Here is a 26,348-nt window from a genome sequence, read left to right on the forward strand (position 1 = left end):
CTCCACTACAGGTGTGCCTGCCTCGAAGTAGTTATCCTGACTTTTGTGTTTCAGGATCTATACACTGTAAAATATGATTTGCTGAGCACTCCCTTCTGTCAGATTGCACAGGATGCAGATTTTCTGAGGGTTTGGATTTTCAGGCTTGAATTCCACTACAAACCACAAAACACCTTTATACAATATTCACAATCATTGTATTTGGAAAAAAAAAAAAAAAAAAAAAAAAGAAAGAAAGAAAATCGGATCAAGAGTTGAAAGATACCTGAAGCTAAGCCTCTAGAGGGCCACCAACCAGAAAGCATCAATAATGCTCTTGATGTTTCCTGGCACACTCTATTTAGTTACAGCGCAACAGAGGATGCAGCCTGAAAAGTAACCGGGTATGGGTTAAAACTAGAAACAGGAAACATCCTTGGCTGTAAGCCAAACCACAGAGCTTTATAAATAAATAAATAAATACATCCATCCAAGACAGCCTTTTCTTCATTGCAAAGATATCATTTGCTGAGACCATCTGCCTAGCAGCCTGACTACCCATAACCAAATGAAACACTGCTTTTAGGGATTTGTGGACACTGTGAGTCTCAATCTCATACTAAAATTGGAATATCTGCTATCTGTTCCTCTTAATACAAAAGGAACTAGAGCTCTGGACAAACTACAAACTACAAGAACGACAAAAGAACCGAGGGAATTTTCAGACAAACTTGATGAAGCTGTAGATGCTCATGGCAACTCATTTGGCCTGACTACCTTGAATCATGTAGTTCATGCTTGAGCTTTAATGAAGAAACTAAACATAGCCTGTAAAACATGACATTACAGTCTGGAGGACAGCTGTGAAAGGATGAAAGGAAAAAAAAAAAACAACACAAGGTTAAAAACGTGTGTCCTTTGATCGCCTGCGAATTACGAGTTTGTTGACTCAGCCTTTCTAAAAGTAGCACTCCTGATACAAAGACTGCAGCTTCCACCATATCACATCTCACTCCACCTTTTAACAATTCATGAGAAGAACGCTCCTGATAGCAGCCCATTCACTGCTATCAACCAATCCATTTTATTCATTGAAAGAAATGAGAGAGTTAACCATATATCGGGCTCCAGACATTGGTCCACTGCACCAGCAGAAACAGCAGATTCACCTTCTCTTCTATGCTCACCTACTGTAACTCACACCAAGGAGAGTATTTTAAAAAGGTTGCCCTTCCCTATTACAGCAACACATAACACCTTTGTTTTGTTAACAAAAAAAAGAAAAAAAAAGTCTTCAAATTAAAAGATTAAATACTCAATCTAATTACCTAGCTTTCTAAAACATAACATACTCCTAGTTACTAAATGGAAAATAATGCAGAAGGAGAATGTTTCCATGTATTTTCTCTTGCAAAGACTGTGAGAAGTCCTGAGAAGATGAAAGGCGGCACTTACAAACCGACGTCAGGAGCCAGCAAAAGCAACAACCATGGCCAAACACACCACAGGTAAACATGATCCCTCCCCTTCATCTGTAATCAATATGCATATATAAACATTTATAGACACATACAAATACAAATAAATGTCACATCTAGTTTTCTACAAAATTTATGAACAGAAATATAACTAATTATATATTGAGACTAAAAACCTACATTTGACCCCCGACCACATTGTCATTGTACAAAGCATCAGAATGAAATCTCAAAATCTTTGCAAATAACACTGTTCCAACTGTGGCCAACCACGCAGCCTCACCAGCATTTTTTTCTCCACAGATTTCCCTGCTGCCATTACAAGGATTTATATCATTGCTTTGTACAATATTTTCTGCTCTTTGTTTTTGTTAAAACACATTTTTTTTTAATCTTGCATTATGACTGTAGGATCTTTGTAGGCAAAAAACATATTTTTCATTTATATGTCCAGCAACCCTCTGCCATAAGGTACTGATGCTTCATTAGTGTAAATGGCATGCACAAGAAAATATGGGAAATAAAGTGTTATCAGCTGACTGCCACGTCTTGTTTATTCAAAAATCTGTTAAATGGTTTGAAATGCACTAACCTCTCTGATAAGGCAAAAGCTTCCCAGAATTCGGAAGACTAACTACAAAAACAGAAGCCCATATTGCACTATTAACCATGAGCAATGATCAGACAGGATGGGATTCAGGTCAGTTTAGCAAATATAATGAAAAAAGAAACTTTGTAAATTCAATACTTCACTTACCATTGAAAACTGCAATAAAATATAATTCTTACATCACACAGCTTCTGCATAAGAATTTACTTTTTCAGCTCTTCAGGAGTGCAACCACCTTTCCCCTCTCCATACCCCCTGCAGCATTCACAGAATATTTTCTTTGCCTAACAAAATTTTATTTAAGAACATCTCCATGAGCATTCTCCATAAGGACTTCTCCACACACGCATGCACAGCACCCTTACCATCAAGACCGAAGCAAATACTAGTCAACCAAATTCCACTCCCTTATCATTATTTCTGTTTGTTTACTTAGGAACATTGCCTGTGGGCAGTGGAAGAGAAGACCTGTTTCACTAAGTAATTTCACATATAAAGTTGATGGAAGTTTCCCAAAACTAACTGGAAATAACGCAGGCAAATCAAGAAGGCGGACGTCTGCATCTGTATTATTTGTATGTGTCATGTATTTCTAGTGCAGCATCTCAGGAGACTGCTGAACATGACTTTTGTTTTTACTTTCTTTTTTAATCTAATATGGTTACTCACAGTAGATGTTTTGTTTCTTTTGCAACAGTCTAACAACATACCAATCCAGGTATTGATCCAGACTCAGTTCCTTTTAATGTCATCAACTGCGGTCACAAACGTGAGTGGAGATTTGATATACAGTATTCTTACTATGCTTAAAGTACATTAAGATTTAGGAAACTGTAGTCTTTTAAACAAACAAACAAAAAGAAAGATTTCTGGTCAATGGACCACACCATGTGCACGTGTCTCACATAGAAGGGGTTTCTGCTATTCACTGGGCAGAGAGACGATTTAAGGAGTGTGCACACACTGGAGTGGAACGAAGAAGCTGCTGGGACTTCTACCAGAAACCATGATGAATTTCTTTGTTGTGCCTGCTGCCCTTTCTGCTTTAGACTGAGCCAGTCATTAAGGCATGTAATTTGAATTAAGTTCAGGAACAGTGTCAATGACACTTCTGATTTGTTACATGCTTAAAAGTTAAGCACGTGCTGAATACCTTCCTGAACCAAAGCTCATGTGTTTCTTTGCAAACGCTGCCCTAATGGAGATACCTTTATGTAATTTTTCCTCCTTCCAAGTCAAAAGCTTGTTGATGTGAGAAACAAGCTTGAGGAGGTTTCAAATTGCTACACCACCACAATTACAATACATTGCTTCTTGGTCCTCCATTGCAGCCAAAGGCAAAGCAACATGAAAACTGAAACAAGATCTCTTTTACTGTTTCTCATATGTCCCTTTACCAGGATGTAGAAAGCTCTGCTGTGTTGTCAAAAAATAGTCTTAGTTTAGATGATGGCAGTGCCACTGTATCCTAAAGCAATAACCTGCAACAGAACTGCTTTAAACATGCAGTGATTGCTAAGTGGAGAACTGTGCAACACCTCACTGTGCCTCTTCATCCTCTCAAATGAACAACTGACTTCACCTGCTTCCATTTCTTGTCTCACAAATATTGCATGCATTATGCTATAATATTAATATTATGCTATAATATTAAATTATTCTTTTCCTTTTAGTTAAAACATAAAAGTGCCTGAACTAAGAAAAATTAAAACATTTTTATTTCATAAAAAAATGCTTCTCCATCAAACTGTTTTGAAGAAAATGAAGCTAAAACAAAGACATGTTTTGTCTAACATATGTAAAATCTTTGCCCTTTATAAAAAGATTAATACCAAAACCAAGTAAAAACAGTTTCTGCCTTATATATTGGAACTATTGAGTTTTTCAGAATGAGTGTCTTTGAGATAATTTTGCCCATAGGTTGTCTGAATTCTAAAAGAAGGTACCTCTTACAATGCCTATTCCCTTTCAGCAGACTGGCTTCCCAGTCTCCATAAGGGACTTCTGTCTAGCCCCTCTCTTTTTTTCTTCTAATTTTCTTTCGCTGTAATCCTCATCTTCTTTCTGGTTTTGCAATCTTGCTATGTGTACTCACTATTCTTTCCTCCCCCATATGCTGGTTTAAATATTCCAGATCCACTGAGATTTTTATTCCAACCTCCGCCCTCATCTTTAATTTCTTAGACTTCTTTTTTTATCGTGTTGGGTTTTTTTTCCCCTCTTAAAATAATGTTCAGGGAATTGAGAAACCAAAATGGCTCACATTACCACTGAGGCATCTCTAAATGGCAAATAAATAAGCCCTTTGAATAGTGCCATTCATTGCAACAAGATGCCAAAACGTTGTAACAAACAGCAAGATGAACACATGCATGCTCTTCATGCTGCTGCGGAGTGGACTGCCCTTCTTCCTCACCACAAGTCAGGAAGAAAAACTGGAAGAGCTGAAATGTCCCAGATTTCCAGCCTGTGAAACCCTTGGGGAGAAAAATTAATTTATACCCTTGAAACTCATTTGCGGGAGAAGGAGAAGAGAAATCAAAACCATTTTTGGTGGATCCAAGTTGACTACCACTTTTCATCAGAGGATTACCTATAGGCCAAGCAACGATTGTTTCAGGCATTGTACAAGCACAGCTGCGGTCAGCCACGAGTTTGTTACCTGACGAAAAGGAACACCAAGGAAAGGTATAGCTTCAAAGCAAAATTAACATGATGAGACATAAACATTAATTTCTTGGTGCTTTTTTCGTGAAGGGAAGGATATGTTACATGGAAATCAAGGGAGTCCAGAAAGACATGGCAAGGGAGAAGGGGACAAGACAGCCACGTATGAAATGACACTGACCTTAAAGACCCGCAAAGCCAAGGGAAACAAGAGTAATGGTTCACACAGCACAAAACATGGCAACGGCAGGCAAAACTATAGAGACGTCATTTAATATCAAACCTGAACATGCTCATACTTTGCCTGGCATATCTGGCTGGCCCTCCCCTACAGCCCTATGTCAGAACCAAGCAAGACAATTCACAGGTCTCATTTTCTTCTGGACTGGCCTCCCTTCCACAGAAGGTGGTTCTGAGGGTCCTGGGTGAAATATTGTCTCAGCCTGGGTCTAGTTTTTGCTTTTTCTTTCAAAGTAGAGATCTGCTTCTACAGTTCATCTTCTGATTGGACACTAAGAAATACTATGCTTGGAAGAGACTTATCCATAACTGACAAGAACAAAAGCTAAACAGCTATTTCACTAATGCTCTTCTATCCCCCTTATAGTCTTAATCATCGTGCAATTCTAACGCCAGTTAGGCAACACATCAGGCTGCACAATCTAGTTCCAGCATTCACGTCTCTGCATTGGTTTGATTTTGCAAAAAATCCCCTCCTCAACCTACTATAATTGGTTCACAGCCATGGTTTGGAAGCATGCATGCAGCCTATAAACAAGGTGAAAGTGGTACCGACTGGTTTCTAGCTAGCAGGAAATAAATGTTCATATCAACAAAAATTTAAAAAACAAACAAACAAAACAGCTTATGCACTAAGGATGACATTCTTTTCTTAGGGCAAGTCCCCATATCCACACTTCCACACATAAATTGCATAGAAATTCTCTAATTAGTACTCAGCAGAGTGATGACTGTAGAATGACTACACCATGATTTCAAAGCTAGTAACTCAATTAATTATGCCTTTTCCTGAAAATGAATTGTGGATCTCCTTCAATAAAGCTATCCACATAAGACATAATGAATGCTGATATAATTTTAAAATATTTGAGGAATCATAACAATTTTTTACCATTTTGCCTACCAAGTTACTGTATTTAAACTGGAAATATTGATGGCTATTGCTTCTATAGTTTGGAAGTTCGTTAAGTCATTTCATTTACTACAGGGGAAAAGAAATGCCTCTCTGCAGTCTGCCAGAGCCATAAATTACATATGCATGAAAAGTGAAGTGTTGCTTCAAGATTGTGTCAGTGTACCTCTATCATGACTCCACCACTCTTCTATAATTCCAAACTTCACTTCTATTAGCAGAAGCTGCTAAAAATCAGCAGAGGTGGCTGAATGAAAAATTTGGAAGTATTTTAACCCACAGCTTATGACTTTTCCTACGACTTCACCAGGGTTATAAACAAAAACACCTAACACAAGACTCTTAGAAAGTCTGAAACACACAGAAATTCAAACAGTAATATAAAATACACATTTGACTGACAATAAGCCTGCTTGCCATTAAAAGTAGGTCCTTGGTCTGCTCTAAATGAAGGTGGCTCACTTGTAAAAGCAACATATTCAGTTCAACTATAAAATTTTTGTAATATTTTAACACACACCTCTCCATTGCCTTTGCTATAAATACACAGAGGTCACACTTGGGGCTTCCTTCCATCTTGGAAGCAGCTCTAGCGTGGGAGAGGTTGCTGCAGGCAGACCATTGATGGCAAGTTCACTGTTAGAAATGACAGTGAAATGACAGAAATCCCTTAAAAAAATTATAGCCTTCTAGTTCTAAAGAAGGCATAAACCCAAGGAATTCTGGAAAATGATGCAGTATCACTTTGATGTACTTTCCATGCCCTGCTTCTCTACATTTTCAGAGGTGCAAGAAAGACCACTACAACTAATGTTTCAAAAGTGAAACTGATGTCCAGTTTTTAAAGGTGTGTGACTAGGATGGCATAAGAATAAAACAGTGCTAATGTGTGGTGATGTAGTGATTTGAATAAGCACAACTCAACCTCTGCATTTTGTTAAAACACCCTGGCTCTGCTCTCTTCCCCCCCCCCCCCCCCCCTTTCTTAAATTTGTGTGGTCACTGCAACAGCTTCAAAATCATGAGCTTACTGCAAGGTTTACCTTCATTTATAAGGTCCAAAATTAATAGCGCGGCTTACAACTCTTGGAATATTTATCACTTAGAACTTGAGCCACATCTGCAGCACAGTTATTTTTCCAACAGAACAATACCGTATCTGCTCAATGTGTGTGTGAGGGCAGCATTACACCCTAAGTCAACTAAGCCAACAAAACCCACCATGTGGATACAGCTATGGCAACAGAAGCTTTGCCCAGCCTGTATCATTCAGAGAGGTAGAGTAATTACATTGTCAGAAAAACTTGAGACATATTATTTCAAGTAGATAAGACTTGACTTAGATAGCCAATTTCAACACTGTTAACCTTTAAAAGAAATAACTCTTTTAATGCTCAGAGTGCTTAAGAAAGAAGAGAGGAAAAAGCACCTGGAATTTTTCCAAAGCGCTTTTTTTTTTGACAATAAGAGCAAGTGAGATGCTGCCCATCCTCCCAGTACAAGTACTTCAAACATCCAGTTCCAGAAGTCAGCTTAGACATGAGGGACTCCCAAAAGAGTACTTAATGAGACCAGTAAAGTATTTCTTTTTTCTTTTTTTTCTTTTTCTTTTTTTTTTTTTTTCTTTTTTTTTTGTTTGGTTTTTTTTTTTGGTTTAGATCCCAGATTACATGCAGTGATATTCTGGACAGTACCTTATATATGTAAGGCACCTTAGTAACCAGCAACTGTAACAGCAGCAGCAGCAACAACTTCTATTTTCAGTGTCACCCCAAATGCAAAGGCTTAAAATAACACACATTCAGCTGAAAACAAAGGAAATGTTAATACCTGGCTCTTTCATAATGCTTTTTACCAATAAAATTCAGAGTAAAGTCTTCTTTTTACTCTGTGAACTCTGAGAAAAATGAAGACATAAACGAATTAATTCAGACCCTGGTCAAAGTACTTAAAGGAAGAGCTAAAGACTGAGCCAGTCTTGTATCACTTTTCTCAGAAAAAAAACATAGAAATATCATAATGAAAATCTATTTGTGTACTATAAACAGAGAAGCACCGCTACTGCCAGGAAATAGGCATTCTGAAATGGCAGTTTACCTATGAAGAGGAATACTTACCAAGTATAAACAGCCAAAAGCATACAATGTAGAGATTATATTCTTTAGAACGAAGCTATTTGTAACCAAGCTATTTGTAACATCATACTTAACTCCACTCTACCCATTAAGCCTAGAAGATTGTTTTAGACAACACTCAGAAAGGCAGAGATGTATCAAAGCTCACCTTCTCATGATTTTCTATCAGGATTTCGACGACGATATTCTGAAACTTCAGGTCCATGATGGCTGCTACAGTTTCTTCCTGTGGCCTCATTAAGGTTGGTCCAAATACTACCCCTAGATTTGCCACAGTCATTAGATTCCTCTTGGCATGCTTTGAAACACTTTTTGAAAAGAATTGAAGGAAAAAACAGGAAATAGGTTATGAAAAATTTCCATTACTGTTGGAAACTGCAGTCTACAAATGAAAACATTACATTTCCCTAATCTATGTTTTAGAAGTTTGTTTTGTGCAAAGTTTCTTCAAATAAAGTCTTACTGAATTCTGGAAAACAGAAAAGTCATTCTTCCACTGGCCATTTCAAAACAAAAGCAGGCTCTTACTGAACTTGAATATATAAAATGCACTTAGCCTTGGACCAGGGCAAGTGTGAAACCAACTTAAATTTGCTAACAGATCTCCACTATTGACTTTGCCAGAATTTAAAAAAGAAAGTATAATGTTCCCTTTCTCACTTCAATCAAACCCTCAACTGCTGGCAGGACTGCTAAAGCAAATACTTATATGGCTTCATTAACGGATTAGATTTCTGCCTTTCCCGCCAAAACATACACAGCATGAGTCAAACGTCTTGTCTGCTTTTGCACGTTTGGTTCTTCGTATTGTGTATGACAGCATCGAGACGGGCTTCAGCTCCAGCCACACTTAACTACAGCCCTTTGTAGTTAAACAAAGGCAAGGACAACAGTTCTGACAAGGTAGGAGAGCAGGTCATAACACTTACTTTGCTAAATGTTTCACCAAAATTTCCAGCATCTCTTTGTTCTTTTCTGGGAGTTTATGGACCAAGAAGTGAACAGCATTAACTCGAGATTCAGGACTCCCACTTTCTACAGGACAGAAATAAATAACTATCTCAAAAAACAAAAATAAAACAAAATCCACAGAAACACAAAGCTTCTCCCACCCCTGCATGGAAACATACCGCATACACTTTGCTTCGCCGCTTATGTAGCTCCAAACATAGCAATATTGAACATATGTGCTTTGTTTTCACAAGTAATTTTGTTCTGGAATTATCAACTTATTTGCTTATTTCGTGAACTCATCTTTCAATCCACCTGCAAAAGGATGCCCTTGTTCATCTATTTTTAAAAACCAGCAGATGTAGGTACTGTTGTGCTGCATCGGACTCGTCTGCTTACACGCATACTGCAAGGTGAGGAGCGACATTAATGGGGGCCACAGAGAGGAACTCTACTACTTCACATTTTAGCATCATTAACTGATTGTCCTCATCATTAGAATTCAGTTTTGTTGGTACTGTGCAGCTAATGATACTGCATTTATGCTACCTTGCATTAGAAGCTGCGTAAGACAACGTGTGTGGAAGATTCATAGGCTCAGAAAGAGCAAATCTAATGACCTATGAAGACGCAGAAGAATAATCAGGTAAAAAACCTACTGGGTGAGATTACCATGATAGAGAGCCCTGAGTAACAACAGCATCCCTCTCTAGAACAGCACAGAAATAAAATAAAAATAAGCAAGGAGCTTTTTATTTTTGTGTTGCATGTTGAATTGAATAATTTTGGCCCCTACAGGTTTCACTAGTACACAGATGAAAACAAGAATCTGTAAAAGATGAAAATAATCCCTCTTCCTATTTCTCAAAGTTGTGTTAAATCACAAAATTACATCTCACTAGTGGTTACAATGAGAGGACTGCAAGTATTCCTCTTGTATATAATAATACTTAGTACAAGGTATATAAAGCAAAAAATTCAGAACCTACTCTGATTGCAAGAAGTTTTGACACCAGGACCACTCATCAGGTCCCGTTTTACTCTAAGGCAACTTTAATTGTTAAGCCTATTTCACATAAAATACCACCATATTTCTTCAGTGCATATTGCTACAGATTTTTCTTTTTTCTTTTTCCTTTGCATATTGCTACAGATTTTAGGCTTGCTTTTTCATTCTTTTGCAGTGAACACCCCTGCACATGTTGCAAGAAAAAAGGCTACCAAAACGCAAAACATTTAGCTTCTAGTCAGCTAATCAAAATTCAGACAGCCAGAAAAACATAAGCCTTCTTTAAAGCAAGACTATTTTACATATATGTGAAATCACGAACTCTAATTAAAGAATGGCTAAGCAACTTAATCACAAGATATAATCAAGGCTTATATAGTCTTAATCCACACTGATACGTATGAAGAAAAGAAAACTGAAAGGAGAAACTTAATTTTGGCTTCCCCACACCCCCGCCCCCTCCAATAGTTTCAGAGAAAAGGGTATTCCTTACTACTACCCTGTGTTGTTGGGTTTTTATAGCCAACATAGGAAACAACACTGACTACCTATTTTTAAGTATACTGTAACTCATATCTGCAATGTTGATTAAATTTCTCTCCCCCCTACACAGAATCAACCCCTCTACAAAAATGTTTACTACTTATGAATACTGTACTATTTAAAACATGTAACTTCAACTGAATTCCTTTATTGAAAGAGACTATGAAATAGTGAAAGGAAAATAAACAGAGAAACTGCTGGCAAAACTTCATAGGTTAAGAAATTATTTTAATACTTTCCAATACAAACGGGCAGACTCATCATCTAGGTAAGTATGTTGAATTTTATTTAAGCACTTGGCCTCTAAGGTGAGCTTTGGCAACGAACTTCATGGGCTAATTCTCATTTTGAATCAAGGACCCCGAGTGAACGCATTCTGCAGTCCTGGGAAGTCATTAGAGCAATCCAAAGAAGATAAAGCAATTGTCTCAAAGTTTATTTTAATTTTGCTTTCCTCAGTTTGCCAGAAGTGCCACAGGCTGGAAAGAAAATCAGCTAAATATCTGTTTGATACTTTGCCAAAAATTTTCTTACACAGTTTCCCTCCATCCTCTTCCAAAAAAATTCCTTGTACCTTAGATACCATAACAGCTGAGCTACAAATGCTGTTGTGTCTCCTCCAAGCCTGTATTTGAACTGCCATAGTGTAATCCGGCCAGCTCTTTCCTTTCTTCTACTAATATAGGAGGAACACTCAAGCCAGCCTGGATACAGAGTTAACAAGGCACTGAAAACAAGGGTCAGGCAGCTGTGCTTTAAGGATTCAAATGAGCCCAAATTAGTTTATTTTCTTTTACTAAGCCTCATGCTTTTTATAAATAGAAGAAAAAAATAAGACAAACTGCAATCTAAGTAGACGTTTATCATTATATAATTAAAATAGAAAGAATGAATGCTCAGGTTTATCCAAAAGTTTTTCCATAAAAGTAAAAATTGCTCTATGCTAAGTCTGTGACAAGCTTGTCTGTCAATAGATACGTCATATGTGATACATACTAGAACTGAACACCGGTTAAAATCCACGTATTTTTAAAACGTTTATTACTTCTAAAGCCTGCATTTTTACTGCGTTGAAGAATTTTTCTGAAATTATATTTGCAGTGCACTCCTAAGGCCACAACAGTACTACAGGAAAAGATTTCTATTTGAACAAGTCATGTACTTACTGGCAGGAACAATGAATTCTCCATGCAACTCGTATGTCATCAGTGGCTCTGGAAGGCTCCTGTAAAACAAGGATGACATAGGAAATTTAGCTGTATTCTTTTCCATATGTATTTACTCTAAGCAGAAAATCTTTTTAACATTCAGTAGTATAATCCTCGCACTGGGGGCAACCATTGTTATGGTGGCCATTGAATTCAATGATTTCCAGTGTGAATGGAAAACTTGGTATTATCAGGAAAGTAAGACTAAATACATCCATTCACATTCCATAAGCTGAAGTGATGCCTCCAGTCTATCATAAGGCACCTTTCCAAATTACAATACTAAGACTTTTTCTCAGATGAACATATTATTACGTCATCAATTCTTCATTAGTGTTTTTGAAATATAAGGAATCACAAGTCAGTGCTTTACTGGAAAGAAATACAGATCCTGAAACAGTTAAGTTTGCTGAACAGTAGCCATCTACAAATCAAAATTCTAAAGCACTGCAAATGGAAAAAAAAAAGAATTTGAAATTGAAAACCTTAGTCATTAATGAAAAATGTACTGAATAATGGAAGTCAGAGTTAAAACCTTCATTTATTAAGTTGACTTTACTGATGCTTATGAAATATTGGAGTAAACACTCAGATGGGAAATGCTGTAGGCGGGAAATACTTCATCATGTGCACTTTTTTTTTCCCCTTTCCTACTTTTTTTTTTTTCCCCTATACTCCATAAGGGAGACTTTTATCTTGATAACAGTCTTCAGCAGTCTTTGACAGTGGTTGCAGTAATTCTTTATTTAATAAAAATAGCAGATTAAAGATACTGCGTTCGCGTTACACTATAGGAGATACACCAAAGTTCTATGTTCTTAGGCAATTTAGAAAAATACCTTGATCAGGATTTGGCCAAGCCATTTGAACAGAGAACATACCCAAAATTCTTACTTTTAAGACTCAAAATTTTATTACTACTGCACGTAGAACATCAGAGCAAGAGCGGAAAATATTAAAAATTTCATTACTTTTTTCCCTTTTGATTCTACTACACTAAAACACAAAGAGGCAAAAAACGCTTAACAACCTTAGTTGACCTTCAGTGATGACTCTCAGCAATTTTACTAACAATTCAGGTTTCTGAACCATCAGCGAAACACATATGTATCTAACACAAAAATGTTTGAGGCCTTGTCTCATATGAACATGAGTATTAGTATTGCTAAATTACTTTGCTTCTCTCAAGACAAAAAAACAAACATGGCATTTGCACAAAACGAACCTCCATTCCAAAATTCAGCAAAAGTAACACTGCATAGAATTGGAATACAGAATTCACAGTCAAATAAATAAATACGTACATACATACACACATAAATAAATAAGAGAGACAGACACAGGCTTACCGCAGATACTGCTTCATAGCACTAGTAATTGTCTTCACTTCCCAATCTACAGAGTTTTCCAGGTCAACTTCATTGCAAGTTTTTGCATCTAGAAAATGAAGAGGGACATTAAAAAAAGGAATTCTAAATCAGTATGCCCTACATGAACTGCAACACATTGAATTTGATCATTATGTATTTGCTCACATGAACACAGAAGTATTACGTCCTCCTTACTTAATACTAATAAGTTAATAATTACTTAATACTAATACTAAGACGACTTCATATCCAAACTTCTTTATAAATCCCATTTCCATATTTTGTTTTAACAAGTATTTACTCATTTTTTTTCTTTAATGAAGGATTAAAAATCACTTTCATGTAAAGAGATCTCTATAGCAATTGATATTTTCACACCTTTAATTAAACAGAAAGATGTACACAAAGAAAGATGTGCAAAAACAGTTTAGAAAAAAGACCCACTAAGCATAACTCATCTTTTCCTCTCTTCTTTCATTATTTAAAATGCAAGTACATCGAGAAATCTTTCTGAGTTCTTTCCGTGGTTTTGCTTGTAAACTGTTATTTTGGACTGCTGGTGAAAACAGCCAACGAAGTGCAGCATGACCCTCCTTACTGTGTGAAAACCTTTAAGAGGTGCTTCAAAAGTAGAAGAAGGACTCTCCTCTATCAGTAAGCTTCCTCTACAAGATGGCCTGAATATCTCCTTTACTTGATCAGTTTTAGCAATAGGGAAAAAAAAATGCTTCCTTGACCATTTGACAGGTTCACAGAACTCCTCCCATCTTTTACCAGGTTAGTTGGTAGAGCCTTATAACAAGACAGATCAAATTGAACAGTTGTACACCTGAACACCCCATCAGGTGAAAGATCACAGAAAACAACACAGCACATCGGAATGTTTTGCAATCAAAAAAACCCTTTTGGCCTCAAAACAAGAAGCAATAGCTAGCTGACACAAGAAGATCACATGTATATGGCCAAACCAGCCCAATGTATTTGCTAACTTTAAGTGGCTGAGCTTCTGTTATTATTGCTGGTACATGTTTCCATCAGTCATTACAGTAAATTACAGCAGTAGCTGACACAGATTACGTGTTGCCCAGTTCATACAATTCAGAATTCATTTGTTATTTTCCTTGTCAGACAAATGACAGACACATTTAAAAAATCAAATTAGGATCCCTGATTAAAGGTGCAGTCCTTTTACTGGGACTAAATAATTCTGTTCTAAAGGCTCTGCCAAGCAATTATTTCTGTAACTGAATATTCTCCCTCATTATATCAATTATTTAAATCTCATTTTAAAATACAAGTCAGATAACATTTTCTACCAAATCATTACCAGCCAACCATCACCCAAAATACTCAAGATTGTCTCAGGAAAACGTTTATTTTTCCTCTTTTCAGCAGGCTAGCTGTTTTGTGTTCCAATTCTCTTTTTTGAGAAGAAAACCTTCCTACAGAATTAATTAAATAAAAACTGCCATCACATCAGAAACTAGTGAAATCTATGGGGATTTTGTTACTAAACCACTATGTAATATCCATTTTTTAAATAACTGCTTCATAATTATCAACCTCCTTTACAGCCAAAGGATGCACTCAGTTATGTGAAATTTGTTGATCAAGTTGAGGAGGAAAATAATAATCATCCGAATGCCAAAGCAAGCCTCTTAAAATAAAAAATGGAAGGTATAGCTGAAATATTTCATTATCTCTTGGGAAAAAAAAAAAAAAAATTCAAACAAATTTGGCCCTGCTACCAACCCCAAACAATCCCTAGTTTGACTGTAGAAGCCATCAAGACTTAAAGAAATTTTTTTCAACTTTGGTTTGACAGTTGACATAGCTCTGGGCCCCACCACCCCATATATTTGACTGTTCCAGCTCCCTTTTTCCCCTCTACTTCAGACATCCCAGGCCATTATATGAACTAGAACTTCAACCGGGATTTCAGAAATGACTCTACTAGTTTTCATGCTACTTGTTCACATAGCAGCCACTGTGCACCGAATGGCAACTTTACGCATATAAAAATAACCGTGCACATTTATGGAACAGCTTTTGACAGATCCGCTCTAAATTTTATGCAAATCTTTCTGACATTAAGGGAGCTACAGTTTATAAAAACAGTCCAGTTCACTAAACCAGGCTAGGAGGAGACTGTCTCTGCTTTCATATGCAACATGCCCAGTGTAGGAGTGCAGGCATACTGTCATTTACTGTTTATAAAATAATACGGAATTCAGTGTAATTGTTTTGAAAGCTGCTGGTTTTGCAAAGGCAGAGGTACCTGAAAGTTTTCTTCTACAACATGTAATGTCTGGCATTTTTCACACCAGGCAATAACAAAAATCAAAAGTAGAAACTCAAGTCCTTAGCAGCCACTTCACCATGAGCAAGCATCTGTATGAAGGCTGACCTATGTGGTAGTTTGTGTGAAATCTACACAGACAGCTTCCAAGAAGAGCCACATCAGCTCTATAACATAAATCATACATGAAACAGGAATTGGTCCCTGACGCATTTCAAGAACTGAGCCTCCTGACGCTGACAATGCACACTGCATTGCTTAGAACAGAATCCCATAACTTTGGAACTCATAGCTCTGTATCCCTGTTTACAGTAATATATTAGATTAATTTAACATTTTCCCTTGAAAGGTAATGAGTGCTTTACTTACCAAATGCCTGACTTAAATTTAGACATGATTATTGCTGCAAAACAGACCACTATAGCACAATGCTAGTTACAAGTAACTTCAAGGACCAAGTTAAATACAAAATAAACTTTTTTTTTTAATGCAGAATTGTATATTTAATTGCTGAGCCTCATTTTACAGAAGACTTATTTTCACTAGATTTTTACATTAAAGATTAAAAACTGCATTCATAGTATTAGAAGAGCATATACTGATCTTCTAATACTCTCTTGACTCTCAATGTACATTCCCAAATTTTATAGAAAACGTTCTGAAAAAGAGACAGACTTACATGCTATTATGTCTCTGGTTACCCATTTGGAAGACTTTTTTTTTTTTGCACTTTGGGCCTTTCACACTATGAACCTCATGGTCAATGACAGGTAGCTTAAAATACTTTGAAATCTTATCAAACATTTTAAAATACAGAAAGTTAATATGAGGTTTTTATGATTCTGAAAAGATCTTTTATATAAAAGGGTATCTAAGAGTATACCCAGAGACAAAGGATTAAAGATTAATCAGTCATTTTAAATTCTCTGTACCACTATATATCAAAAAGAAACCCTCTTTATTCTTCTCTGAGGACAGACAGATAAAGAGCACAGATAGGATCACTTTCAACAAATCACCAGAAAAAGAGCACCTGCTTGCACCCTTTTTTCTGTTCAGTATTTTACCTCATCTTGATACCACTGTATTCTTCCTACTTTAAATAAATATACGAATCTTGAGAAAGACAAAAAAATGTTTTTAATTTTAAAAAATAACTCAAAGCAGATGCTGGAATCCCCAGTAAACTCTTCCAGCTGCTACTGAACCACTGGCAACCTGAGTCTATTTAATTTGGATACCACTAATGGCAAAGAGGAAAATTTGCCTGCCAGACCTGCACACCCAAGCTAAGCCAAGCTAAGTACAAAACTGAAAAACACCTTATGATATCAAATGCATTTAATCAAGAATCTCTGAGTGATAACATGTCATTCTCCCTATGGTCAATGGCTAAAGATAGTTATTTTTATTGAGGCTAACTCCAACACAGATAAACAACCATGAGAATCTGTTATAGATCAGTCATTTTTGTTAATCCCAGTTTGTATTTCCAAAACAAGACTTCTGCTGCAATACTTTAAAAATACAGGCAGGTTTATGTGCACTAATGGAGAACTTCAGGGTGCTGTTAATCTTGATTAAAGTAAGATAACATAAATTAATATTTAGCAAGGTCATTATGACAGATTGATATGACATGCAGGTCCTCAAGCCTGATGTCTTATCATTTCTGAAGAGACAGCCTGTTTGAAAAAAATAAAGGAAGAAAAAGAAAAAGTCTTACAGGTGGCACTGAACTGACAGCAGCATATAATATAAAAGCGCTTTGTCATTCACATAATGTCTGGGGTAATGAAATGAATTCACTTTCTGGCTTCCTCCAGTTTGCAGTGCCAAAGAACACTGTGTTATCAGCACAGATGGAGCATGCATGGTTCTGGAGAAGAGCCTGGTGCAAACTGCAAACAAGCTTCTTTGCATACCAATGAATCCCTGAGAATCAGACCTTTGCTGTCAAGTGACAGGTTTGGAAGCTCTATAAAAATGAACTAATCCCAGTGGTCTTGTCTGACTGCATGTACTGTCAGTGCTCAGGACAAGAAATTGGGAAACACGGCACATCTTGCAGTCATGGCTACTACTTTGGTGAGAGATATCAGGCAGATGAGGGATTTCAGCCAGGTGCCAAAACTTCCCCGGCCCCCCCCCCCCCGCCCAGGACATCAGAGTGGGAAGAGAACTACAGTCACCGGGATTAAAGACGCATCAATATTTCCAGAAAGAAAAGCGGGGAAAAAAGTTTCTTGAATCAAAAAAAATCTTAAAGGCTACAAACAGCTAACTAAGTATAAAAGAGTCTAAGACGTTACCCACATATAAGAGCGACACTACTAATTTTATAAAAACCAAATCCTGTCTCATCTGTCTCCTGCCTTGGCACATGGTTATTATTAATATGTATATCGTATTCCTCCTCTTAAACCAAAGACCTCTTTGCCAGTAGGCTTAGATAAAATATCTTATTTTGCACAGTGATTAACTAAAGACACGCATGGGCGTGTACAACTGTACATCTTAGACAAGGGCAAAGAAAGGTGGAAACTTCAAATAGTGAAGTAATAAGCTTCAAACTTTCTCAAATTTGGTATTTTGAATTTTCTGATCAGACCCTTCAACTTAGGCTGCTTTAATCCCATTTACATCAACCTTGCACAAACCCCATGATTTGCTCCTATGTGCCCAAAGCAGTTCTCTTAGTTTATTCCTAACAACTAGTCTTGGTCTTGCGAAACCAGAGGAACTTACAATGATATGGGCATTATTTGCACGGACTAAAGCAACCTAGATTTGGCCCATACAAAGAACAACTGCAGGTAGATGCTTTTAAAAATAAATATAAACAGCAAAACAACATGAAATAAAATATTGAAAAAAATATTGTAAAATAGAGGCATACCCATTAACAAACTCAGAAGTCTCTGGACCTTTGAACTCACCCCCACAACTCTGTACAGTCCTTGGTCATTTATACCTATTGTGCAAAAGGAGAAAGAAAAAAATACACAGAAGATCAACCACAGTCAAATTTACCATTAAAACTTTTCCACAGACAATAAATTCTCCTCAAAGACAGACAGACTACAAAGTACTAATGCATTCACGAGACCAATGTTATAAAGTATTGCAAGAATCCTTTTCTTCTTCTGTGTTTTTAAGATAAGTTTGTTATGTTTTGATAAAGGTTTCATGTACCTCAATTCCATTTTAGAAACTGGGTGTAGAAGCAAACAGGGACAAACTTTGCTTGGGGGGAAAAAAAAAAAAAAAAAAAAAAATCACTGGTGGTTTTCAAATTTTTTAAATGACATTTTGGATACATCAGCATCCACATTCTAAGAACACAAGAACTGAACCAACAAATACTAAATTGAGATTTCTTTAATAAATGTAATTTTGCTTTTTTCCAACTATGTGGCCGACAAGAAAGTTTGGATAAAATAAAGAAAACCTTGAGCCTCTTCCCAGCCCTCAAAACCAATGCTTTTTCAAGTTTGTAAATGCTTTTCATTTAAGATATAAGGCCTGATTCCAACCCACTGTGGACCACATAGTAGTTACATCCAGAGGCATCACCACAGGTTACTGAAATTGGTACTTCTGGTTTCGCTTGGGATGAATAGAGTTGGCATAATACTTTCAGTCTGCTACTCATTTTATGTGGGCACTGGACCACTTCCCTGTCATTCCTCTGTGCCCTTCCGTCCTCTCACATACATTCACTTCTCCACCCCTTTTCTTCCCCTGTTTTTGCATTCCTCCTTCACCACACCCAGTTTTATCCCCAGGGAATTAAAACTATGAATATAAATTGAAGGAAAATGGGAGGAAGCAAAGGGGCAGGGAAGCGAAAGGGCAAAATAAGGTATGTCTTTGTCTGCTGCATTGTTTCAGAGCCCATATAGTGGGAGGTAAAATATTACAGTTCTGAAGCTGACACAGATGTTTGAGAGGCCACATAATAAGCAGCCACCTACAACCTTCACCATATTCTACCTTGATATTCATATTGGCCTGGGAGAGTAGAAATGCCACAAAATACCTGTGTTTCTACTCCAAGGAAATCTTTTTAAATAACAGATTAAATGGTATTGTTATTTAAAATATCCTTCAACAAAGGAAGGCTTGTGGAGAATTCCCAGTTTCAATACCAAACGGTTCCAATCCGGAGAAGGAAAATTAAAACCAGTCATATGAGAAAGTTTCTTCCCAAATAAATATTAGATGAAGCATGTAAAAATCATTAGCCTTTTAATGAATTACTGTGAGATACAACCATAATACACAGCAATAATTCTCAATACAGTGGAGAGAACTTGGCATTTTCTACCTCCTCCTCCTCCTCCTACTGCCTAGCCTTGCTACATCTTTTCCTTTGCCTCTTACCCCCTCCTCTTCCTCACACAGTCTGCAGCCTCCTGAGCCATCCCAGATCTTTGAGAGCCTGATGAACTCTCCTACCTGTTAGCCTTGCTCCATCCTCTGTCCCAGCCTGGAGCTTGGGCAAAACTGGCCCTTTTCTTTCTCTGGGGTGCAGGCACTACTGTAATGATGCTGAGTCTTAAGCTAGATGTCACTCTCAGAGCTGGCTTAAATTAACAGAATAAGCCATATCTCTAGTATTTCATCTGCAGTCATCAAAAAAAACACAACTCTTGGAGTATGCTTGCAGTTTAGCTGCACTCAAAACCAGCTCTTTGGCCACATACCATTCTTCTCAAAATATGAAGTTATCAATGCAACCAAGCAAGTTTTCCAACGTTCCCCAGAACAACAGTATGATAGCATGCTATACACCACTTAAAGCCTGCCAACACTAAAAAAAAAAAAGCCACCAAAAAAAAACCCCAAAAAAACCCACAGTCCTTGATTCACTCCAAACAAGGACACACTAGGAATCTGTCCTGAGAGTAGCAATTATTTTTTACTTCAGATTTCTCAGAGGTGTCCAAGAAAATTCTGGTACAAAAGTAACACCAAGCTTTTTAATACTCTGCCAAAACGCATCACACTTTTTTTATACAATGTCTTCCACTACTTTTAGTACCACAGAACAAGCCTTCTGCATCATATGCAAGAAGCCAAAAAGTTGAAGAAATACTGTCACAGTCAAATACAGCTCAGCTTTGCTTATCTCAGAAGTTGTTTCATGACTTCCTGTGCTTCTAACATTAAGACTAAGGGGAACCAAACTGTGCTGACCCCAAACATATATTTACGGACTTAAAAACAATTAAGGTCAAACCACAGAACCTACTGCTCAATAGTAAAACAGACATGATATGCAAAAGTCTCTGAAATTATGGCAGCATGGAAACAGACAATCCTCCAGCAATAATCATGAGTCTGTGATAGTAATTATCAGATAATTGATCAGTTTCAAATTCATCAACCTGAAAAAAGCACACATCAAGACATGCAAAGAGGAATTAATACTTGAATACTTTTAAATGATACCTTTAAACATACCTTTAAACGATGTTTTATTTAAAATATACAAACCTAGTTTGAAACAGTACTATTTCTGATTTAATCTGCACATTTCAGATCTTCAGCACATCCAAGACTGATAATGCTTGGCATTTACAGAACACAATTGACAAGATGACTCATTGCAAGGAATAGCTTAAACTGAAACGTTGAAGGGTTCAGACACTGTGTCTGCCAGCTCAACCAGTCACTATTGGCAACTTTGAGCAGTAAAGCCCCACAGCATAATTTCCTTCATATTTACATTATCTCAAGATGTTTGGCTGTCTGATACCAGAATTTGGTACAGGTACGCAATTTGTGAGCATACTTAGCAAAATAAGGTATTGTAGGTAAGATAGTAATTTATACTATTGTAAGCAAGGTACGCAGGCAAGTTTACTTTGTGGCTGGCATTGTACATGTGTGTGACACAGACTAGTAATATAGCTGCAAATACAACTTTTTACATCAAACTCCATAGTACAGAAACAGCCATATAAGTGACACTTCAAATTCAAGGTAATATCAGATTTTTTTTTTGTTACATGAAAAAGTTTTCTACTTCCTCCTCACCATCTTTCTTTCTCATAAGCATACTGGACAGACAGCTCAATGCTGCCATCTCTCTCTGCAACTCAGATTAGCAGCTCCAGCAGTCCTGAAAATCAAGGCAAACATTGCTCTGGCAAACACCTACCACATCCTCACAGAAGGTACAACCAATTACTTGCACACAAAAACACACACAGAGTCTCTACTACTGGAGCAAACAGCTCTTTGATGTTTCTGTAAACTTTTACCTTGTTGTATTATTCTCAGTACAAAATTATAAATAAAATACTCCAAACAACCCCAGAATGTTCTCTCGGAGACAAAACACGGGTGCACATCCAACCAGCACCGTGTCCAGTATGTGAGAGACAGGCTGCATATCTTGATGCCTCAGCATCTCCTACCAGGTAAAGCACAGCCAATGTCTCACAAGGCAATGCGGAATCAGAATCTTACATGCATTTTAACCAAGACTCTGCCTTTGATTCTTGTATTCATTCAGAGCAAATAATTTCCTTCTTGGCTTTATAAAAGGGAACGTAACTGAGAAAAAATTATCCAGCCATTGACAAGTTTATGTTCAATATCTCTGTTATGCTCTTCTCTCTCTGAATACCAGACTTTTTCTGCTATGACATGACAAGACTATTCTCAGTTTCCACCCACGCTAGACTGTCCTCTCTTTCCACCCACGTCAACCTCACACCCATTATGATTAAAAGAGATAAAAACATGGCACACAAGCACAGTCTCTGAAGAGGCATCTGTCCTGTTTTCTTCTGCTGAACATAACTTGCCTTTGATGTGTTATCATTAAAGTAAAATAATCAAGAAAAAATTGTTTTAAGAACAAGTATAAGTATAAAATCTGCAGCCTGAAAGGTGTATTTTCTTCATCATACAACTATTTGGACAAACCCTTCTGAGGCAAACAACTGTATGCTCTCTGTTTGTTTAGCTTGGTACACATCAGCAGAAGGTCCTGCAGGTTTTGCAGAAAACAGAAACTGATCTTTAGGAATGCTTCATTTAGTCTCATGGATGGAATCAGGATTTTGTCTGTCAGGTTTTGTGGTTTTTTAAAATGCAGTTGATGTTAAGTTCAGTATTGATAAACACAAAATCATCGACAACTGCTTGAAATGCAATGGATGAATCAAGTTCATTGAAACAGAGCTAGGTGGATTGCTGAGTTCCTGGAAGGTAGTACTCACCTAAATCCACTCCTGAAACCCTGGGAAAATAAATATTTATTGAATACTGATTTTTTTTTCTTACGTACTCCCCAAAACAAAATTAATAGATAAAAGTAATTTTCATTGGTGGTAATTACCACAAAGCCCTCCATTGACTGCAGGTCTCACAAAGGCTGTGTACAAGGGATAGTGAAGCTGAAAGGTCTCTAAAGACATGAAATACTGCAGCTAACTTTGGTAACTTTAATTCTCTTCCAAGTATGCTTCAGGGCAGATGCCACTAGGGGACACATGCTTCTAAACTACGCACTTAATTTTGCACCTTCTTACATGCCCCTAAATCAAGGCGTACAGAACAGAGTGGACTTGAACCACCACTCAGTTTAACCTACCCACTGACACCCATGAGAAGAAACCCCATAGCTAACCCATTTTTCCAAATACCCATTTCATGAAGGAAGTGTTCACACTTTTTCCACAGTTACATTCTTGTTTCGCTTTCCTTGCAGTGTATCAAAGAAAGAAAAGAAAAGACTAATCATTCAAACACACCTATAGATAATAAACCAAAATATGGTATACTGCACACTGCTTACAGTAAGCACGATTCATAAGGCACTGTGGAGGTAGCCAGTCACTGTGCTGTAGACCAAAACCATCCTTTCATTACATGACCACATGCTACACTTTTCATAAAATCTGCCTCATCCAGTGCAAAGAGAAGATCCATTCTATATTGAAGCAAGGTTTTGCAGTGAAGGCAACTTATCTGTAGGGTGCCAGCTTTATCTGCAGCGTTTCCCAGCTGAAATTTGGATTATAAATGCCAGTAACTGAAACTTTTTAAGTGATGAGGCAGGCAAACCTTATTCAAAAAATATTCAAAAGAACAGAATGAACAAAAATAACACCAGACAGAATATGGTCGAATCTGCAATAACATCTTTAATGCATCAGACAGGACCGACACAAAAAAGTCCAAGAGAAAAAGAGATTTCAGATGCTTCTTGCTATTTAAATGCTAAATTCTCAATATCACAAAGGCTGCTCAGTCTTACTAATAATCTTTTATAGTAAGTGCATACTTAAAAGCAATGTCTTCCATGTAAGACCCTGCTTTGACAGGAAGTGTGACCATTCCATTCTTTTGTTTAGCTATCTTATTTAAACTGGACTATGATACAAAGAAAGATATAAATATTCTGACCTGTGCAATAAATCTCTAGCAAAAAGATACAATTCCTGAAAATTCATAAATCTCCCCTTTGGGAGCGGGAAGGAAGGTCAACAATTCAGGACAAAACCAATATTCACACATGAGAAATTTCAACATCTTTTAACTAAGAAATACACTGTAATCAATTACCTATTTTCACCTCTTCACCATCTTTTTTTTTAAAAAAACAAACAAACAAACAACAAAAAAAAACCCCACACAACCAAACAAGCAGGTTCTCCACACAATACCATATACAAGACAGTGAGACTCAGAGCGGCTGGTCACCTCACCCTTCAACATGTCCACAGAAGGACTGTTGTCTCCTCACACAGCAGCAACATCAAAAGCTGGTATTATCCAGTGCCCACGTTACACAGGGTCTGTGACGCAGAGTCTCTTCACAATCATAATCCTAACTACCTCCTGAATACTGTCTGCATACTGACCTTTCTCTTCCATCTCCAATTTTGGAGGTACAACAATGAGTATATGCAACAATAAGCCTACAGCATCTTCATCTCTGGGGTGAGAGTAACTCTGCCAGAAGTACTTCAATACTTTTTGTTATTCACTTGCCTGATCAGCTCCTGTTGTTCTGGCTTAAGTGACTAAACAGAAAACCTCTGTTCAAAGTCCAGAAATGGAATACTAAAATTAATTAGCCTGTTCCAATAGCAAAGCAAAGATGCAGGGGTTTTTTCTCAGCTGTTGCACAAACACTGGCTTCCTTTGTCAAGACAAGTGCCATTATCCCCTTCTAAGCACTTCTTGAAAACAGATTTCTTGAGGGAAAGCCATACATAAAAGGCTGGGACTAGACAGAAGACCTCCTGTGCTGGTCAGTGTAATCAGTGTAATATCTACCATGTTAAGTCTTTCCTAGAGATCTACAGGAGACTAGATCACATGAGCCTTCTTTGAAGAGTAGACCAGCTGCTCCACCCCCTCCACAAACATGCTGGATTGATCATTACCTCGTGTTTCAACAGCACTGATGCACTTTTTGATGACAGTGAACCCTATCTTATCCAATTGTGCACCTACAAGGAAAAGAAAAAAGTTTGAAAAGTTTTAAAGCACCATTGCAATTATGTCTTTCACTGAAAAATAAGGCTGGACTTAGTCACACACCTAGCACTTCTCAGGCAAAACTGTAAATATTCTGGAACAGGAATACTCCATCACTTTTTTACAGAGACTCCTTCACAACCCTGCCTAGCCCAAGTAAAGGCTCATTCTGGTGGTAGTGGCTTCACTGAATCTGTTCACGGCAGCAGCCTTTGAAGAATGGTATCTCTGATTAGGTACATATGTTGGCAGATGCAAAATGGAATTTAACAGTACTTACTGCAACATCAACAACATCTGAGAGAGTTAACCAAATGGGACAAGGAAGTACTTACGATGAAAACAAATAATCATCAACAGAAGGGCTTTTACTGAGTCCTACCCTAAGCCAAAGAAATTCCCACACTAAACATACAGCACACATGTATATCATTTCACAGCAGTTAATGATCTGACTACATAAAAGCAGATGCATTAACAGGACAACAGCTGAGATGCAGCATTCCTTTGTTGTTCCTATCTTGTTGTTCTTCTTCACATTAAAACTTCATTTAAAAGTTTATATTGCAAAACTGCCCTTCCCTCAAACATCTGGCCGCCTTGTTCCCAGGGACCTGGTCTTGCACCACAAAAATAAAAATTCGTGGAAAAACTTAATAACACCAGGATCCAGCTTGAACCAACATTTAAAAAAAAAAAAAAAAAAAAGGCAAGCATCAATTTCCTAATAATGCAAGAAGTATAACTGCTTTCACTCGTATACTTTGCTCACAAAAGAAAGTTAACCTTGTTTTAAAGAAAGCCATCTCTTCTACTTCCATATTACAGTTTACATTCTAAATAAATGCATTCTGGTTTTTTGCTGACCTTCACGTTCAGCTGTGATTGCTTTTAAAACCATACTCATGCATTCCAACAGATGTGTACACACAATCTGGATTAAGAATTTGACATGCATTTACATACAAATTAACCCTTTTTTGAGTCAATTTAAAGCATGAAGAAAACTGGCAAAAACAATCAGGCTGTTTCTCTAGCTTATGTTCAGTCCTACAATCCTTACGTACTAAACTGCATGACTGCGAAAAGCCATTAATTACAAAATCCACAAAGTATATTCAGAACCCAAGATTAAAAATACAATATTTAATTACATTGGATCCACAGGAAAAAAAAAAAATCTACCTTTGCCTTTCTCAATTGTAACAAAAATCACTTTAATAGTAATTCAAATACTTACTTCCCTCTCGTTTTGCATTTGCTCTATTCAAATTGATGAACAGCTAACGCAAAAAGAGTAAAAAGACATAAATTATTTAAAAGAATTTTATGAAATCAGAAACAAGACACCCCCAATCTCAATGCCCAGTAGGCACAAATACAGCTGTTTACAGCTATAACATACCACCTCTAACTACAACAGCTCTAACAGTAGGACC

At 37.2% G+C, this 26,348-nt stretch overlaps 1 protein-coding gene across 2 annotated transcripts in view; it reads right to left on the reverse strand.

Moving 5' to 3' along the window:
* Positions 1-26,348, reverse strand: part of ARHGAP10 (Rho GTPase activating protein 10) — a 154,544-nt gene that overhangs the window by 47,283 nt on the left and 80,913 nt on the right. For both annotated transcript variants that reach the window (XM_086464762.1, XM_086464761.1), the window contains exons 12-18: positions 26,150-26,192; positions 24,816-24,881; positions 18,302-18,376; positions 13,083-13,170; positions 11,692-11,750; positions 8,952-9,057; positions 8,171-8,330 (exon numbers count right to left, since the gene is read on the reverse strand). In XM_086464762.1, coding sequence (XP_086320888.1) covers positions 8,171-8,330; positions 8,952-9,057; positions 11,692-11,750; positions 13,083-13,170; positions 18,302-18,376; positions 24,816-24,881; positions 26,150-26,192 — 597 coding nt within the window. The remainder of the gene's footprint in view (positions 1-8,170; positions 8,331-8,951; positions 9,058-11,691; positions 11,751-13,082; positions 13,171-18,301; positions 18,377-24,815; positions 24,882-26,149; positions 26,193-26,348) is intronic.

Source organism: Leptosomus discolor, chromosome 4 (genome assembly GCF_034619465.1).
Source record: "Leptosomus discolor isolate bLepDis1 chromosome 4, bLepDis1.hap2, whole genome shotgun sequence".
In the NCBI taxonomy this organism is placed as follows: domain Eukaryota; kingdom Metazoa; phylum Chordata; class Aves; order Leptosomiformes; family Leptosomidae; genus Leptosomus; species Leptosomus discolor.